The sequence below is a fragment of the Podarcis raffonei genome, chromosome 3 (assembly GCF_027172205.1).
Source record: "Podarcis raffonei isolate rPodRaf1 chromosome 3, rPodRaf1.pri, whole genome shotgun sequence".
NCBI classification, from domain to species: domain Eukaryota; kingdom Metazoa; phylum Chordata; class Lepidosauria; order Squamata; family Lacertidae; genus Podarcis; species Podarcis raffonei.
The window spans coordinates 81,247,501-81,267,525 of NC_070604.1; the positions used below are offsets into that span (position 1 = coordinate 81,247,501).

Here is a 20,025-nt window from a genome sequence, read left to right on the forward strand (position 1 = left end):
CAGCTATGCAGATGAACTGAACATACTAAATTTTATTTAAAAAATAAATAAGTAATTGAACCAGAATTTTTACCCTGTTGGTGTTAATTTGGAGTACCATATTGGAACAAATTTGGAGACCTTGTCCAACATCCTTAACTGGAGTCTAACCTCCAAATTTTGAAGATTCCCATTACCTGAGATATGAACAAGCTTTTATCACATGTGCACAGCCCCTTTGTTTCTCTGCTCTTATGAGCCATGATTAACCAGGAAGCATATGATTAATCACAGCTTATCTCATCAAACTGTAAAACTTTGGTTACCAGCTTCAGACCAAGACAGGATATTAAATACTCCCAGTTTCCCAAATTGGATGAAAAAAGGAAAGTGAAGACTTCCTTGTTTGCTCATGCTGCAAAGGGGGAAACAAGGTGCACATGGAAAATGTTTGTTCATATCTTGGCTTATTAAGTTCATCTCATCTGAACTAGTTCTGTGTCAAATTACTTGTATGAAAACATCAGATAATGCTCAAAAAAGTAAAGGCTAAGAAGCTTGTTCATATTTCAGTGTATTAAACTGATCGTCTGAACCTGGCTGAGATTCCAACACAGAGAGTAATACATGGCAACTGTTCTGAGAAACAAACTTTGAATCTGCAATACCCTCAATGGAGATCTATCAGTCATGACTAAATTGCTTAGCACTAAGTGGCTGACTAGAGTACCATCCCTCTGATCTGGACATAGCTGAGTACCTCTATGAAGTGTAAATAATAATAATAATAATAATATCTCCCGCCCTCCCCAGCCGAAGCCGGGCTCAGAGCGGCCAACAACAGTAAAAATAACACAGTTTACATAAAATCACAATCAATTAATTGAAATACATTCTAAAATCAATTCATTCTAAAATCAATTAAGAGTCAAATTAATGGCAACCACTGGGCTAGAGTTCTTTGAGGATTACAGAAGGAGGGGGTCAGACTGTGCCTTGGCCAAAGGCCTGGTGGAACAGCTCTGTCTTGCAGGCCCTGCAGAAAGATATCAAGTTCCACAGGGCCCTAGTCTCTTGTGACAGAGCGTTCCACCAGATCGGGGCCACGGCCGAAAAAGCCCTGGCTCTGGTTGAGGCCAGCCTCACCTTCCTGTGGCCCGGGACCTCCAAGATGTTTTTATTTGAAGACCGTAAGGTCCTCCGTGGGACATACCAGGAGAGGCGGTCCCGTAGGCACGAGGGTCTATCAGTGATTCAATAATTTAGAGAAATTAGAAAACAGGATTCTTACTTTATAATTCTAAGACTGTAAGTGCCTACCTGAAAAGATGTGTTTAACTGGCAACAGCACAAATCTGCTTGAGTCAAATCTAGCCACCTATAGATCACACAGATTGATTGCTGCGAGTTACTCAGACTACACTGCGCTACACTGATGGTGGCTGCGTGTGCTCACTGAGTGCAGTACTACTAGACTTCCCAGTAGCCTACACAGTACACAGCTGCCTAGCCTAATTTTAACATTCCAGCAAAGACTGGTCGCTTAAGATTTTTACAGCTATTTATCCATATTAATAATTTATATTTCTTTGTTGAAGACACTCAGATGTAGGTAAATGCTTGCTATGGAACACTGCTTTTGATGCCTTACTTAGATGGTGATTCATAATTATAAAAGCTACAAAGATGCTTTTAGTACAGAGGTGATTTTAAAACAGAGTATGTTCTACTTTAAACATTTAAGTGGCAGCCAACTTCACTTCACAAAACATGTGAACTAAGATGTAAAAAGATTCAGTTTTGAAGTCATGGAAAAATGCTATTTTCCTATGCTTCCCTCAAAAAAATTTTTTTGGGGGGGGGAACATTTAAATAGTACTAGGAACATGAAGGGTGGGAGCCAGGGTTGTTGCTCCATGAATTGAAGAGTTGCACTTCTGGAACTACCATTAGCCTAGATCTCCTTGCAAAGCTTCCGGACGACAAGTTATTCCAATAATCCAATCAAACATTGAAGCCATGTCTATAGCACTACTAATTTGTTTTGAAATTTGGAACAAACAGATCTGCAGCAGTGTGTACTGGATATACAGTGGTACCTCGAGTTACAAATGCCTCAGGTTACAAACGCTTCAGGTTACTCCACTAACCTGGAAGAGTTACCTCGAGTTGAGAACTTTGCCCCAGGATGAGAACAGAAATCGTGTGCCAGTGGCACAGCAGCAGCAAGAGGCCCCATTAGTGAAAGCACACCTCTAGTTAAGAACAGTTTCAGGTTAAGACCTCTGGAACGAATTACGTTCGTAACTAAAGGTACCACTGTATAACAAAGAGCATTGCTGCATTTTACAGACAAACAGATGTGTAGCCTACAGTCTCTAGTTCAGGCATAAGCAAACTCAGCCCTCCAGGTGTTTTGGGACTACAACTCCCATCATCCCTAGCTAACAGGACCAGTGGTCAGGGATGATGGGAGTTGTAGTCCCAAAACTTCTGGAGGGCCGAGTTTGCCTATGCCTGAACTAGTTCAAAGGCTTTGAAAAGGGTTCTGTTCCACAAATGCTTAAGATACAATATATCCGCTAGTCTCCATATTGCTACAAAATTAATATATGTACTGTTCTGGAACTTGCTACTGTGTTAACAAAATTACTTTTTAGAGCAAAGTGTTTAATTATTTTAAAAAGTGTTTTCAGATTTCAATTTTTTCTATTTCAGGACTCGAGGAAATTAAAAAATGGGGGAAAGGGATTAATCCTGATTTTTTCTAGACCTTCACGTTTCTATGAGCCTCAAACTTTAATCAGGAATTAATTCACAACTATAATGTAACCCAAATATTCTCATATTGCTACCCAATTTCCTGCTTGTCTGAAGGCTAACTGTAGACAGAAAGAGAGGTTATGTTCTCACTTCATGATCAGAATGGTCCATAGGTCTATATGTTTATTACTCAGCCACATGTCAGACTCATGCCGTGTGCACAGGTTCACTAACTAAAGCAAATTAATACTATGCAGTCGCTATAATCCTGCTCCACAGTGTGGAAGAAAGATTAATTTATTAGAGGTTAAAGACTGGAGCAGCAAAACACTTAACATTTCAAAATATAATCCTCAAAAAGAAATATGTATCAAGGGTATAAAACCCCAACTTCCAGCATTTCACAGTTGGGAGAACTGACACAATTACCTGCAACATCAGCTCACAGTCATCTCTTCCCACAAAAATCATCTCTCGTGGCAGCCTATGACGGGTGCCTCCACTGCTCACCAAAAACCAAGATGTTAAGCTCATTTTCTGCTTAGCTGATAAATCCTCACAAGGCTACGTCATCCTGCAATAAGAAACAGATAAAGAGAGAAATATTTTATAGTTATTTTTATCTTCAGTTCTTGTTCCTAATAGGGTTTCTATATTTTCCAACACAGAGAAGCTGGACAACACAACTAACACATGATTTTCATATTTATATCAGCTATACGGATAGCTTCACAAACTACCTTTTCATACACAGATGCAAGGAAATAAACATGCACACCATCATATGTGAAGGACACCCATCTATTTTTCCATGTACCACACACTGGGAGTCTGCTGCTATCAATCACAGCGGCCCAATACATGTACATAAATATGGTACATGAAAAATGTACACATTCCCCCCCACACACTATTGCACTGTGACTAGAGATGGGAGGGCCTGGGGGGGAGCAGAAAAATTGGGGGGAGGGGGACCAGAAACCTGGGTTTCCCCCTCCCAATTTTTCTGTTTCGCCCCCCCCCAGACCTTCCCATCTCTAATTGTGAACATCATAGCTAGATCATAGCTCAAATTTCTTATTGTTGTGTGGGTGTAGGTGGCATGCATAAACATGAGACAGTTTCTCCTTATAGATTTATTCAATTTATAGGGATGAATGAAAAAAGTTCAGTAGCTTTACAAGGCTGTAAAAAAATTGATCATCGGTTTTCAGTAAGCAGAGGATGTTTTAACAACATATGGCAAAATTTATTTCAAGTAATGATTTCTGCTTCAAGACTTCTCATGCTCTTGAGGATACAATTAAAATGCTACCACTCACACACGAGAGAGGTATCGGTAAACTTGGGATAATCCCAAGGTTTGCCAAAACTCCAAAAATCTTTAGGGGAAAAAACCTAAGGAAGGAAACCCAAAAATAGCTCCCTACAAACTCAATGTCATAGAATGCTTAGTGATGAGAGAAAATTTTGGAATGTTGCCTTACTTGAGAAATTGACTAACAATGTTGTGACTACAAAGGCAAAGCCAAGCCAGAAAAAGATTATGGCACCCCTTTATTTTGTACACTATGAGTTCTGTTAGGGGAAATGGAACAAAGTGGCTAGAGAGGGAGGGAAGACACATCTAGATTTCAAGAGTTTAGAACTGCTTTAAAATTTTCAATGAAGTTTGTTTAAAAAAGAGAGAGCAAAGACTGATCTCTCTAATTATCAAGGTAGGTCATTTACAAATTGATGCAGAGACGGAAGAGAGTGCTGCCATAGACATCAATGAGAAAATTCAATGTTTTTATATAGGTAGGATTGGGTACAAGTACATCTACCCCACAGTATCCACCAAAATCATATACAAATCATTGAAACAGGCCCAAGAGAACCGATCAGGCTCAGTCAGCATGCAATGCTGAGTTTTGAATGGGGTAGGGAGGAAAGTTAGTATAGTAGGAATGATATGGAATGAAATGACATTAACCCTGAACTGAAGTGTGCCACATGCTACACTGTTGCTACAGGGGCCCAAGTGTTTTATTACCACCTAGCCTGATTTTGGGACTGCTCAAAATCTTGCTCGCTACTGTATGGCATTTTGGTTAATCTAATAAAGGTATTCTCCTACTAAGTATTTTGAAACAAATATTGTGCTTTGACTTAAAACAGAGCAGAATCTAAAAGATCTGGAAGAACACAAACAAGCAGACTATACTTTTAGCGATTGGCAAGATTACAAAACTACTGATAAAAATACAACTAGCAGTGAAACATATTAAATTTAAAAATGTAAATCCAAATAACATTATACATTGAGATTGAACAGGAAGGTTTTTAAAAATAAACAAACAAACAGAAACAACTAGGTCAGGACTGATTAATCAGAGCACTGAAGCAACTGTTGATGAACAGAATAAATTAAAACTCCTGAGAAGGGTTTGTATATTTTTTGTTTCTGGCAGTCACAGTAGCTTTAGGTAGCACTTGCAGAGATAAAAGGCTGACAGCAGACTTTAACTTTACTGCTACACCTAGCAATAAGCGAACTGGCAGAATAGTGACAGATTTGCAACCCAGATACATATTTTAAACATCTTCTTAGAACTCTTACCAACCTACTGTATAAAAGCTGGTTGAATGAGAAACCAAGAACACAATCCTATGCATATTTACGATTAAGTAGGTCACAGTGGTACTTGTGGTCCAATCCACACCTCTTCAGTAAGATTGAACCATAGAACAGGTGGGGAATGTCAGGTTCTGGGGCTGAATGCAGTTCAGTTGAACCCTCCCCAGACCACACCTAAGTTCCCCTAGGACACACTCCTCCCAGGTACTATGCCTTGTAGTTATTTTGCCTGGCTGGAATGTGTCCTGAAACTGTGCTCATTCTTCTAGCACATGCTTCTAGCACACATGGATGGGCATGTGTGTGTGCACTATGTGGGGATAGGTGCAGGAGTGTTGGATTGGCTCCACTACCATGCATATACCGCATCAACCTCCTCACCCAACAGCAACCCACTGTTGGCAAGCCAGGTTTGTTATATATAAAACCTTGTGACTGAAATGTAGTCTACTGTACAAAGGTAGGTGTCATATCCATTGTTCTGTCCACTTTTTTGTCCTTGGGCTGAAAAGGTTTCCCCAGTTCTGCCAAGTAGGTTTTAATGGAAGAGTCGAGTCCATTACCAATTATGAAGTGCAAACATGCATTGCAAGGAAAATGCTAGATGGACCACTGTTGTCACTCTACAGAAAATTGAAAATTCCTAAAAGAGCTGTATGTGGTTCCCTGATAGAAACAGTAACATAAAAATGAAGGTGACATCACACTGAATTTAAATACCTAACATCAATGCATGCACACTTTTAATGGAATGCACTAACCTAATAAAGTGTTATATTTTGGCAGGTACTGCAGTTTTCATTTGAAGGGAGTTGCACTGTTTTTACAGCTTTGGGAATTACATTCTTTAGCTGCTTTCTACATAAATTATTCTATTCAAAAGTGTGTCAAACAGATGATGCAACAGCTGCAAAGCTACCAATAGAATCCACATAATTCAGAACTTTAACTCCACATTCTGTGGGTGTAACCCAGTCTGGAAAGAACAGTTTCTCTGCCTGCCAATATTTGAGCTAAAATGTCACCTAATCAACTTTATGGCTATATGAAAATTTGAATTTGGGTCTCCATAATCCTAGTCCAGCACTCTATGCATTATAGGCAATGGCCCGAGTCACTGATGATTGCTTATGCTCTTGTCTGGAGATACGTACAATTATAGTCAGGAGAGTACCTTTGCTCATGACTGAGAAAAGCTAGCAAGCAAGCTGTCTTCACTCCTGCCCTAGGTAACAAATGGCAGAAGACAGCTTGTCTCTAGCCCTACAGCAGTCAGGGGCAAACATAAAAGCATGGCGATATCTAAATAAAAATAGGTTAATGGTTACCCACAGAGTATTCTGGGTATATTTGACTGCTTCTAATAATGAGCCATAAACTGACTACCCTTCAGTTTGACTGGTGTGCAGCCCTTGCTGGTAATGACTAGCTTCAACAAAACTTACACAATTGCAGATCTGTTCCAATTTGAATCACATGCCAGTACAACTATCTAGAAAGGCAGGAGTGAGGGAGAAACATGTTTATGAGTTTTTATTATATTAGGCAATATTTAGCTGATGCAAGTACTGAGTAAGAATGCATATTTCTTTTACGAAGTAGTTCAGAAAAAGACTCTTCTCAAGGCAAATTTTAACACTAGCCCATTTCTTGAATTGTAACGCACACCGAGAGCATATGAGAACACACCCGACATCTGTTTTGATGTATCTGGTTTTTTTCAATTATAGTTGACATCTCCTTTTGTTTACTGCTCTCATGACAAAGACTTCATCATTGACCAATTATTTAAATGTATCCCATTTCATCTCTTAAGACCAACTCAAAGCCTATTGCATTCTCAGCTCTGCCTAAATTATTCAAGACCTGTTTTTTAAAAGCCTTAATTGGTAGATCTGCATCTTGAGATAAATGAAAGTGAACATAAAAGGAAGAGGCACCTAAGACTTAGACCTGATACATGCATACACATTATTTGGGATTTAGGGACCAATAGGCCAAGGGATTGCAGTTAATCCCACTACCCAACCTGGTCAGCTAGTTGCTAATTCATGCACTGCCTTAATTCAGTTCTGTGGTATGCATGTGTGTTACTATTACCAAAACAAGTATACATAGAAAGGGGGAGACAGAAATGGTAAGGATGCATGATCTTGCAAACTCATTATAACTGCCTAAATTCATCATGCTTCTCTCGGGCCTTGATGTCAATTTTTTGAAATAAAGATCATGCTCAATTTGAAAACTAATTTTAGTTCATGGATAATCTCTGATCACTTCTTCAAAGCAGAATTTGGTACTTGCACAAGCAGATAGGAAACTTAAAATAATACTGTTCATAACTATGTAAATTCTAGTTATGCAACACAGATTTGTTACTTATTACTAGCTTGTTTGCCAAATAATTTATATCTATCTAAATAAAAAAAGTATCAATATTAATCACCAGCAAAATCTCACATACCGTTAGTTTGCCATTACGAATATTTTTCACCTTGTAGGCTGATATAAGTTCACAGTATATCCAACTTTCCCCGATTTACCTTACCTGAAATACTTATCTCAATAATACTGAAAACACCTTAGAATGGATATCACTTTCATCAGTAATACATCTGTATTTCCCTCCTCAAGTTCGTAAGGTCAAGATTATGTCTTTAATTCTTTTCATCCACTTATATGCTACTGCATCTAAAGGTAATCAGATTACTGCATGCACGTTGTGCCATGCAATGGCATAATAAGCTTTCTTCCAATTGCCCAAGGTACATTTCCACCTGATCTCTCATTGACAGGACTAGATTATGTTTCTTCTATCAAATTAAACAAATATACAGGGATTTTCATAACTTAATTTCTTTTGCACCAAATGCATGTATCCACTAATATTCCTCAGTAATATTGGAACAGTGTTTTTGAATTTATTTTGAGGTTCTTTTCTTTCATTTCCCTTCCAGTTTATCTGATATGCATTGGCCTCAATCCACCTGACACAGATTTATTTGGGTTTTTTAAATTTCCACAAAAAGTACCCTGGACAGTATGGACAAACAATCTATAATTGAATAATTGAGATGATGCACCAGCCACCCCATAGCACCTACTTCTACACTGCCTTGGTCTGAAGATGTGGCTCCTACATAACCCTTGAAGTCCTAACAATTATTATCTTGAAGCATCACCCACTCCTGCTCCACATTAATGCATGAGTGTGTAACTGAAGAATAGAATACGGGCGCTTAAGAAATTGCAAAGAGCTCTCACAGGGGAGGCAGAACCACGGGAAGATCTGCCAGTCTTATCAAGGCTTCAGATGATTCCAAGCCTTTGTTCAGACACCTTCTCAAGAACAGCCAGCAGGGCCCACTGGGAGCTGCCCAGGGTCCTGATTTACCTTACCTTATCCCAACTATGATTGGTATTCTTTACTTCTTTCTCTGAAGGCCCCAAGACCAAGAAGAATAGGATAATCAGGCATCAAAACCCTTCTCACGTTGTAGGTGTAGAACCCCAATGCTTAACTGAACCAGACACATCTGATACCCCATGTCATGTTTTCTTGGCTTTGGCCCAGATACAAGCTTCGAGAGCTTGTAATACTCACCTCAAGGAAGTGCTGAGCACTGCAGCCCTGCTCCCCAATAAATCTACTGTGGGGTTAACTCCTCCTCCACCAGCAGTTTTCTTTTGCAAGCACAGTCTACTTGCCCAAAATGCTTCACCTGGCCAAATATCTGTGAGGCTTGCAAATAATCTGTGACTGTTCAATGTGTGTGTCTAAGATCAAATTCTCAAAGCTCAGAAATCAGCCAAGACATCCCAATTTTGGAGAATATTACTCAGATTTCAAAGCTGATCTAATCTCAAATTTGAACACCTGAATTTAAAAAAAAAATGTGAGGAAGGTGTTTTACCAAGTGATATATCATTGTATTGTAGATGTTGTAGTCTGTTGGGTTGAGCAAAAGACAGCCCTTTTTTTCTATGTTCTGGTCATTGCTTCACCTACAAAGCATGGGATATGATTAATAAATAGGTTTCCTTTATGCCTACCAATAAGCCTTCTAGCTAGTATTCATAATAAACTAATTGAAGAAGGTACTGAAGCTTAAAGGGTCAGACCATTAAGCAGAAGCTTAAGCAACTATTTTACAGTCTGATATGAGCCAGAGACACAAAACTTCTTTATTGTCCCCCATACAAGACCACCAGAATTAGAAAGGAAGTCCAGACCACAATTACATCAACTCAAAAGCAGAAACTATGTTTAACTGCTGATGCCCCCTCTTCTTCTTTACAAACAAAAGACTGCTGCCCTCTTTGCCAACATCCCAGAACTTTCCCTAAACAGTGGCTGTTTCTGGAACCAGGACCCTAAATTCTGATATTTATCTGAAAGCATTTCTGACCACATAGGAATGGTGTGTTTCTTGGAGGTCCTCAAATGTAATAAAAATGATGTGAAACAAAATTAAAAATCAGTCCCACCAGTGATGCAGGACACAAAATTTCTCAAGCTGTTTTTAATATTCTTTTAATGCTGTAACCCACGCTGGGACCTTAGAGTGAAGGGCAGGTAATAAATAAATAAATTCCAGTACTTTCTTTTCACATGGAAATTTTTCTATTTCACAAATTCATTAACAGAGAACAGATGCCAACTGTGAATAGGATATTAGACGTCTGACTTTCAAACTTTTTAGGTTTGTTTACTAAATATAAGTAAAATGAAACATGCTAAGTGACGCACATAGAACAGTATACTTAAGAAATTAACCTCTGGTATTTCTGCTGAATTTTAAATGAAGGTAATGTATTTACTTGAATTTAAAATTTGCCTTATAACTAGCTTAAAGAAAATATTAATACAACACTAATGAATGAAATTACAATATGTCCATTTATAAACATAATTTTAAATTTGCTTTTTTCAAAATATCAAAATAATTGCAACCAGAGGCCTTTCTCCTGGGCATAGTTGGCCAATTGGTGCCAAAGAAGGATAGAACTTTCTTTATGTATGCTACAGCAGCAGCAAGAATACTCATTGCAAAGTATTGGAAGACACAAGATTTACCCACTCTGGAAGAATGGCAGATGCAAGTAATTGACTATATGGAAATGGCTGAGATGACTGGCAGAATTCGAGATCAGGGAGAAGAGTCGGTGGAAGAAGATTGGAAGAAATTTTAAAATTATCTACAGAAACATTGTAAAATGTATGAATGCTGATGACATTGAAATGAAATGAAGGGGTTCTAGTAAAAAGATAGATAAAAAATTTGAATTTATAAATTTGGGAGGTAAAATAATTAAGGATAAAATAATTGGATGAATTTGTTGAACCAACTTTTTAAGAGGGATACAAAAAAAGGAGGCGTGAGGAAGTCAAGAAAATAAGTTAACCAAACATGAGCAATTAGAAAAGAGGGATTTGTGTTTTTTCTTTTTTGTGTGTGTGTGCTTATTGACTTTTTTCTTTTTTTTGTTAGGTTAAATATTTGTATTTTTTTTGTAGTGTGAAATTTTTGTATTGTTGTTTTTATATTTTTCTCCGTGTCTTTATTGTTTTTTTGTTTGATTGTTGTGAATTTTCATTATTGTTAAACCTAATAAAATATTATTATAAAAAAAAACAAAAAACAAAATATCAAAATAATTGCAAACACAGCAATGGCACTCACATCATGGTTTTCCTTATACCCACTCTTTAAATGGTTAATTTGCAGGATGCCATAACACTATTTTCTAGTATCTAACCAAATGATACCATTCCGGTTGCAAAATAGCCATCAACAATGAAGAATGCATTTAACAGAAGGCATTATCTGTGCCTCAAGTTCTCTCTTCAAACTGTATAATCAATTTTTTGGCTAATACAAAAAAAAAATCAGAAATATTTTTGCAAATATATTTGCCCAAGGATAATCATTCTTCCTAGTAGGAGACAGTTCCTACTGAAAGACAGTTCTTACACTGAATGAAGTTTTTTTGGCAGCTAGACTATAAGTCTGAATTGATCACACTGCAAAATCAATATATGTAGCAGTTTATTGGAAAGAACAGATAAGGTTATATCAAAAGTTGTTAAGTCGGCAATGAATGGCCCATTAATGTAACACAGCTATAGAAGATGAAAATAATTGAAAGCATGTTGAATGCAATCATAAAACCATCCTAAGAAGGCCATCACCTGTGCACAAGACCTGAATCACAGGTTGTGCAACTGTTATGACAGGGAATATTTATCAACTACTTGATAACTACTGAGGGAGAAATGTAAATGATATATACTCCTAGAAGATAAATAGTGTGACTTGTGGGTAGATGAGAACATGAAGGCAACAGCTTTGAAAGAGAATATATTGTGTAATATCAGCATTTTTATGAAAAATAGCTCATAACTGGCTTCCTAAGTGGCAGGTTTCAGGGAGTGGCCTCTTTTTAGGGTCTATTTCTTTGTAATGAGAACAGGCTAAAAACTGATAGTGTCTTGGTTTGTTTGTTGAGAGATATATAACCAGCAAAGTTGAAGTAAGTAATCTATTAAGCAGGTAGTACAACCACTCATTATTTGGATTCCCAGTTGTCACACACATATATGGACATGGACACATACACACACGCAGAGGTTTAGCTAATTCTGGCAGTGAATTCTTTCTGCTCAAATTCAAGCTACAATAAACTTTCTCTGAACCTCTCATTATCCAAAGGGTATGATATTGCAAAGACTGGAAAGAGAAGATATGGTTAAGCTTGGATATATATTTCTAGCTATTACACTCTTTATTGTGTACAACATATGCAAAACCACAGTAATACAGTGGTACCTCAGGTTACATGCGCTTCAGGTTACATACGCTTCAGGTTACAGACTCCGCTAACCCAGAAATAGTGCTTCAGGTTAAGAACTTTGCTTCAGGATAAGAACAGAAATCGTGCTCCAGTGGCGCAGCGGCAGCAGGAGGCCCTATTTGCTAAAGTGATGCTTCAGGTTAAGAACAGTTTCAGGTCAAGAACGGACCTCCGGAACGAATTAAGTACTTAACCTGAGGTACCACTGTAGGTACATTCACAGTAAGACGAAATGTGTAACATGAAGAAAATGTAAAATATGGTAAGGGCGAATTCTGTGTTAGGGATTGTTAAGAAAGGGTTTGAAAACTACACTGCCAAAATTGTAATACAGAAAGGTCCCATTTTACAGTGCATTACCCGGAGATTGTTCATTGGTGGGTGTTGCATAAAACTACAGTAAAAAAGGGAAACCATGATGTGATCACCTGCTCCCTTATATTCCAGGCTGTTCACTGAGGTCTTTGTGTGAGTCACTGTTGGTGGTCCTCTATGGCTCATGCTCACCAGGAGCTGTGTGCTCAGTGATATGGGACCATTTCTATGGAACTCCCTCCTAGCTAAAATCAGATGAGACACCACTCATTTGAACTTTCAGTCCTTGGTGAAGATTTCAACAGGCACTTTAAGCATTTTTTCTGATTTCATGGTTAATTTTAATTGATTTTATCTTTATCATATAATCTGTAACATCACTGTACATCACTTAGAGACCTAGGGTGTTGGTATATAAATTGTTGAAATAAAATAAAACAAGTAACTCCAAACCATGGAATTAAGAGCTGCTTGTCTGTTCAGCATTCCCATCTCTGGCTACAGTGATCTCAAGAGGCAAAGCAATGACCATTACCATTTGTTTATCACAAATTATGCCTTGCTATAATATCTGGCCGAATAATAATAATAAAACCCTGGAAACAACTGCCTAGGCAGATGTGTTTCAGCAGGAGAAATTCTTCTTCTGAGGCTGTTTTTGACATGCAGGTCTGGACTAATTTTGATTTGATTTCTTCAAGCTCTCTAATTTTGTTGGAGTCTTGAAGTTTTATCAGAGTGCTGGTAACATTTATGAAGAGCTAATATAGCACAGTGATTGCAAGCATGAGCTATGACCTGGGAAGTCCCAGCTCAAATTTCAGCTCAACTATGAATTCACTGGGTAGGGGTGAGCATAACAGCAAGCCTTCTGGATCAAACCAAAAGACCCATAATCTGCAGTATCATGTTTTCCACAGAGGCCAAGCAGATGCTCCATGAAATACAGAAGAAATGCATGAAACAACAGCCACTCCCCCATTCTTGTTTCTTAGCATCTGGTATTCAGTGGCAAAATACATTTGAATATGGAAATCTTAAGAATAACACTCAAAATCAGATTGTACTATACTAATGTCAGTAGTATGTATACCTTACAGGATTGTAGCAAGCAGGGTGGGGGGTTTGCTTGTTTTAAAAAGACTTTAATATTTCAATTATTTTCAGTGGGTGAGATTCAACTAATGAGTCCCATCAGCGGAATCATCCACCTTCCTCGCTCCCTGAAACTGGCTCAAGTGGGATCTTGAGAACTCATGGAACAGCACACCGGGGGGGGGGGGGATTGGTCTGTCAGGCAAGCCAAAATGCTTGTCCTGACGGAATGAGAAGGTTAGAACAACACTGAATTCCTCCAGTATTTTCTTTTTAAAAAGAGAAGTTTAAAAGGGAATTAGTATTTAATACACATATATATCAAACAATAAACATAAAAGTGAATCATGAATCATAGCTATCTATTAAACACCATGTTAACAGTGAGAGAACCATTTGGGGATCTGACTTCTAAGATTATAAATGACACTATAATTAATGTATTATATTTATAACTGTAGGCTTCTTATAGGACTGAGAGACTAGAAAATCACCAGTGTCCAGGGTCCAAGAGACACCATCCTGTATCTTACTAAAACCACTGTTTGGGGATGATAATGGGCTAGATGAGGACCAATAAAGTGAAGCTGGATGCAAACAAGGCAGAGGTTCTGTTGGTGAGGAGCTGACAAGTTCCTCTGATTGGTAGACTGGCTGTTCTGGATGAGAATGCACTCCCCTTGAAACATCTGCATAGTCTGGGAGTATTTCTGGATCCATCTTTGTCACTGGGCGCTCAAGGGGCCAGATGGACCTCCAACAACAATGATTCTTGGACCGGGAAAGTCTTGCCACAGGGATTCATGCCCTGGTAAACTCATGCCTTTTAGTGTCATATATTACACCTATAATCTGTGATCTGCATGCCACTCATTCATTTTTGAGTCACATATAAGGTGCTGTGATTTACTTTTAAAACCCTAAATGGCTTGGAGGACAAATAGTTGTCAGAAGAGTTTTGTCTTTCCTGGCATTTGCCAGTCTTGCTATCTGAGGGTGATCTTAGGTTCTGCCAATGGGTAAAGTCTAAGGGTGGGTGATTTCTCAGCTGTAGTACCCTGCCTGTGGAATTCCCTGCCTTCGCAAGCCTCTTTTGCTTTCTATGACCCTCCAAGGTTTGAGCAACTCAGTTACTGGCAAACATATTTTCTAACCACCTCACCCCTCTATGACACTAGGAAAGCTTCAACAGCGGCTTCATCATCAACACTGCAAACAAACCTTTGGGTATAGTCTAAATTACTAATACACAGTACAGATTCTTAGTTTTAAGTACTTGTTCATTGAAAGGCAAATGTAAGATCTGTCACTCAAAACACATTAATACTCAAACACTGGGCCTTGATTTGAGCCAATCAGAAGCTACTTACAAGTATAAAATGCTATTTACTTAATATACGTATATTAAGAATAGTACAGTGGTACCTCGGGTTAAGTACTTAATTCGTTCCGGAGGTCCGTACTTAATCTGAAACTATTCTTAACCTGAAGCACCACTTTAGCTAATGGGGCCTCCTGCTGCCGCCGTGCCGCCAGAGCACGATTTCTGTTCTCATCCTGAAGCAAAGTTCTTAACCTGAAGCACTATTTTTGGGTTAGCGGAGTCTGTAACCTGAAGCGTATGTAACCCGAGGTACCACTGTAATAGTTGTGATAGTCATGAAGGTAGAATTTAAAAAAGGGATACAGATATCAGCCCTTTTAGTGTGGAGCTGCTCTCTACCATTCTCTCGAGACAAAAATGGGAATATGTAAAGTCACACAGGCATTTAAATAAAAGAAGTACAGCAGAGACAATGAGATAAGGTTAATATATAAAGTGGAAAGGAAAGGGAGGAAAGAAAATGACAACATTGTTTGTGCACATTGTAGGAAATTAGGGAGCTCCAGATCTCAAAACTGAACAAGAGCTTCAAAATCATTTAGCTAAAACAAAGATTTATGCTAATTACACTATCTTTACAGACATTCTCTCTACTCAAAAAACAGGAGACTTTATGAACTATGAGACCTTTTAAAGTTCCATGAAGATGAAGTATTCTAAAGTAAGAGACTACTAGTAAGAAAGTGAAGCAGCTGCTATTCTATCAGCACCCATGGTACAAATTATTCAACCACTGTTGAATTTTGTTGCTGGACCACATACACCAGTCTGGCCAGAGTGTCCAAAACAACAACCAAGTTGTTTAACAGATGTATATAAATAATCTTATGTTAAATATAATTCATTGCCCTAGAATACCCTTTTCAAGTGCAGAGTAGTACCAATGTGATACACCAGATCGGCACAATCCTAGTCATAGTTTAGGAACTTGAGTGCATTGCTTCAAATAAATATTTTATTAAGAATATCTTTTGCACTTAATGAATGTGAAAACAACTGAATCCAAGGGATTCCATTTTAGATAACACATTGTCTGGTTGCGCTGAAGTTCTGTTTTGTTTTTATCAGCATATTGTACTTGCTTTGGTTATACACAATATTGTTGGAAGCACTTGCTTAAAATTTGTTTAAAAGCTAACAAGTAGCTCAAATAGCAACTTATTTACAATGCAATGACTGCATGCAAGTATCATATTCTGAATAGTTACAGCCCATTTTTAATGTATTTAACAATTTCCTGATCAGAGGCTGAAGCAACATCATGCCTGATCCTGGAGAATAACTAGATTAAGTGAATCATAAATGCACCAGAACACAATTTTGAGCAGAAACACTCCTCTTCCCTTCCCCCATTTCTAGCATCAGGCTCCAAGCAATGAGTGGATGAGATCACAAAAGAAGGCTCATCTGTAGAGCTGTCATATGGTTTTCAGTCCAGTCAGCTTCCTCTTTCACAAAATACTGGATATTTGAAAACCAGGCTAAGATTTTTATTGCCTTTGTAACCAATCCATTTCACTTCCAAGAAAGCTGCTATGACTACACATATCTCACTCATGCACAAAATGAATGACTTGCAATGATGCCTTCCACAAAAGACTTTCCCGGTCTGTGTAGTTTTCGAGAAGCCATATGCATTTCCCTAGGGATCCTTTTCATACACAGAAGACCACAACGGAAACGAATTCACAAAACAATTATCAGAAGGAACATCAGCAGAAGGGAGGGGGAGAGAAAATGTGCATAGAAATGTAAATCCATGCCTCGTTTTAGATAAAGGCTGCTTACAATCAGAGCTGCATGCCAGGCTGAAAAACAGAAGCTTCAAATTATTATTATTATTATTACTAATAATTATTAGTATTAGTATTACTACTACTACTATTGCACACACACGCCTTTTCTATTTATCGGCCAGATGGTTTTTGTCGTTGTCATTTCCTAAACGAGGGCCCGTAAAACGAATCGGAAGCAAATGGACAGATGAGAATCCACAGTGGAAAGGGAGGAAGGGGGGAGAGAGAGAAAGAAGGAAACCGATCCCAGAAGAAAACGCACAAAGCAAAGAAGCTGCACTCACGCCCCTTCTAGACATGTTTTCCACGCAGAAGCGTATGCGAGCTGACGAGAGGAGAACGGGCTCGAAGCCTCCACCCCACTGGAGAGAGCGCCCGGGGGGAAGGTTTGTTATCTTGGAGGAGGAAGGGGAGGAAAGAGGAAACGGTGGTTTTAGCAGCTCCATCTGTATCCAATCTGGGCCATTGCAACCCCCACCCCTCGCCTCCGTGCAGCAGCAGCCGCAGCCTTCTCTGTGGAGTCCCAGAGGGACAATGCTCAGCGGGCAGGAATAGCAGAAAGCCCCCGACGGGAAACGTAGCATTGGAAGAAGCGCCAGTGTCACTGAGGGGCATGCGAGGCACCCGCCTCCCCTGGAGGAGGAGGGCGAGGGCAGCAGGCGGAGCGGGAGGCATACAATGCGCCGCATTTAGGGCTCCATCCCCGGCCGGGGGAAGGGAAGGCGCCGCGGCGCTGGGGCGGAGGGGTCCCCCCGCCCGCAGCATCACTCACCCCGCTTGGGAAAGGCAAAAGCGCTGGCTCACAGGCCCACCATCTTCTCCACAGAGAGGAGGACGAGGAGGGGAAGGGCGCTCGCAGACTCCCCGCCTCTCAGTGCCGCTCTGGCTGTGTAAGCAACCGCTCGAACGTTATTCCCAGCATATAGCGGCTAACGGCGCGGAACAGGGGGAAGCTATTGCGCAGGCGCCCTTCAGCTCGCCAGCGCGGGGAGAGAGCGAGGGAGAGGAGGGGGGAGGGGAAGTGAAAAGAATGGATTTGCATCGCCCCAGAACGGAACCACTGCGCATGCGCGATTCCGAGGGAGCAGGCTCGCACTGCGCAGGCGTCCTGTTCCAGACAATGGGGAGCAGAGGTGATAATAATAATAATTAATAATAATAGTCTCCTCTCCATTGAGAAATAGAAATGTAGAGTTTGGAAGACGAGACACATTATATTTTGTCCTATGTGATCGCTGCACACGCCTTGCTTCTGCGGTGGGCGTGAGCGAAGAGTAAAAAACGCGCCCGAGCGCGCGGTTGGCTTGCGGGGGGATGTATTGTGCGCGCGACCTCAAACGAGGATGAACGCACCTATTGTGGTACCGCTGGCAGCCGCAGACGTATTGTTCTACGTTGTTGTGGTACGAAACAACTACAACTCCCAGAAGCAACTGCGGCGAAGCCTTGTGGGCGTAACGCCATAGTAATGGCGCGTTGCATGCCGGGCAGGGGGGCCCTGGAACGCTTTCTGCCTCTTTAGCGCCGCGCGAGGCGGCGGGGCTTCCCGTCTGCCTCAGGGGGAGATGTCGTTGCCGCCTGTCGCCAGCTTCGTGGCCGGTCTGGGCAACGCCTCCTCGCCCTCCTCCTCCGTCACCAAGCGGGTCCTAGAAAAAGACCGTTGCTTGGTTGTCTAGCAACGAGCTTCCTCGTGAGAGGCGTCGGAAGCGCGCCGCTCCCCATCCTGGGAGTTGTAGTCCCTTCGCGGTCAGCGTTCCCATACTGTTGAGCGGTAGTAGGAGCAAGGCTGGACTACAGCGACCGAGAGCCCCCGGGGAAAGCCTAGAAAAAGGTTTACCTCACACGCCTCCTAATGCAGGAGTCTGTCGGGGCCACGGAAAGAGCGGCGGCTTGTAGCCCGAGACCCGCCTGGGGAAGCTCGCCGAGTTACTCTGCCTCCATGAGGGAGGCCGGAGGGGAGTCGGGCTTGGCGGAGTCTCTGGAGCGGTGTCAGCAAAGCCTGCACGGTGAGAGAGCGAGAGGCGGGAAGGCAGGTTGGGCTCGCGGGTCCTCCTTTCAGACCCCCCCCCCATGAATTCCTGTCGCCCCCCTCAGTGCTGCTCAGCACCCACAGATGCGCCTTGCAGCGCTTCGGGGATGCGTCTCTAGAAATGTGCACCAAGCCAAGCCCGTGGTGGCCCTCTGTGGGGCAGATTTCTGCAGGCGTGGTGGGGTGTGCCGCTTTCCACTTCACGCAGAACTGTGTGCATCAGGCTGAAAAGTAGCGGATTCTCCAAAACTGCAACTGCCAGCTGTCGGGTGTTTGGTCTGCCTTGGGTTCACTGGTGCATTTTGTTTTTTGTTTTGTTTTTAAATGCGGTGACACCTCTTCCCACTCTGTATACCCCATATCCTGACCCCTCTGCCCTTATGTGAGACTCTCCCGTGTCCTAAAGGCTCCTTAAAGGCTCTTCAGGGTCTCCCTTCTGATAAATGCCTTTTTATTGAGAAAGATGATTGAGCTGGTGGTTGCTGTGCAAGTTGCATCAACTCTTCAATGAAACTGATTTTCTTAATCCTTTTTTGGCCTGGCTTTGACACAGAAAGTTCAGTAGAACGTGTGTGACCTGCTGATTCTCCTGAACCTCTGTGCTGCTTTTGATACCACTGACAATGGTGGCCTATATAGGCTGACCAGATTGGGAATTGGGAGGCAACAAGTGGTGGTGGTTCCCTTCAGAAGTTTTGCTCCTGCTTGGATGATTTCAGTAGATGGACTGCAAGTGGAAGGCAACTGCTTGACTTCATTATATTAATGTTGTCGCCCCTCCCTGCCCCACACACTATTTAACATCTAAATTCAACCACTGAATGTGGTCATCTGTACCATCTGTACAGTATGACATCATCTCTGTTTGTTCTCTTTATCACACCCAAGTGATGCACGGGAAGTATTGAATGTTTGGAACCAAAAGCCAACCAGGAAGGTGGTGTTCAAGCTGTTTGGATAGTGTTGCACTTGCTCTAAAAGAGTGGTCCCAAACTGTTTCCCCCACGGACCACTTGAAAAACATCTGAAGGGTTTTCCCTGCATGTTATAGCAGTTGTAATGTCCTATGTTAGATACAGTAGGATTTTAAACCGTATTGTTGTATGCTACTCCAATTTATGAGCAGTATGAGATTCCAGGGTCCGTGTCTTTATGATATATGGTTTATTTACACACATAAACAACCTGA

The 20,025-nt window shown here is 40.8% G+C and overlaps 2 protein-coding genes across 17 annotated transcripts in view; one reads left to right on the plus strand and one right to left on the minus strand.

Moving 5' to 3' along the window:
- The window catches only part of CEP170 (centrosomal protein 170), a 73,612-nt gene extending 55,960 nt beyond the window's left edge, over positions 1 to 17,652 (minus strand). For 2 of the 11 annotated variants that reach the window (XM_053382665.1, XM_053382664.1), the window contains exons 1-2: positions 17,092 to 17,250; positions 3,172 to 3,316 (exon numbers count right to left, since the gene is read on the minus strand). In XM_053382665.1, coding sequence (XP_053238640.1) covers positions 3,172 to 3,276 — 105 coding nt within the window. In that variant the 5' untranslated portion in view covers positions 3,277 to 3,316; positions 17,092 to 17,250. Of the gene's footprint in view, positions 1 to 3,171; positions 3,317 to 17,091; positions 17,251 to 17,579 lie in introns of those variants that run through there. The other 9 variants (XM_053382670.1, XM_053382661.1, XM_053382660.1 and 6 more) reach the window with 8 other exon arrangements.
- The window catches only part of SDCCAG8 (SHH signaling and ciliogenesis regulator SDCCAG8), a 102,230-nt gene continuing 99,283 nt past the window's right edge, over positions 17,079 to 20,025 (plus strand). For 2 of the 6 annotated variants that reach the window (XM_053382671.1, XM_053382672.1), the window contains exon 1: positions 17,859 to 17,940. In XM_053382671.1, coding sequence (XP_053238646.1) covers positions 17,874 to 17,940 — 67 coding nt within the window. In that variant the 5' untranslated portion in view covers positions 17,859 to 17,873. Of the gene's footprint in view, positions 17,194 to 17,403; positions 17,698 to 17,858; positions 17,941 to 18,291; positions 18,814 to 20,025 lie in introns of those variants that run through there. The other 4 variants (XM_053382676.1, XM_053382673.1, XM_053382674.1 and 1 more) reach the window with 4 other exon arrangements.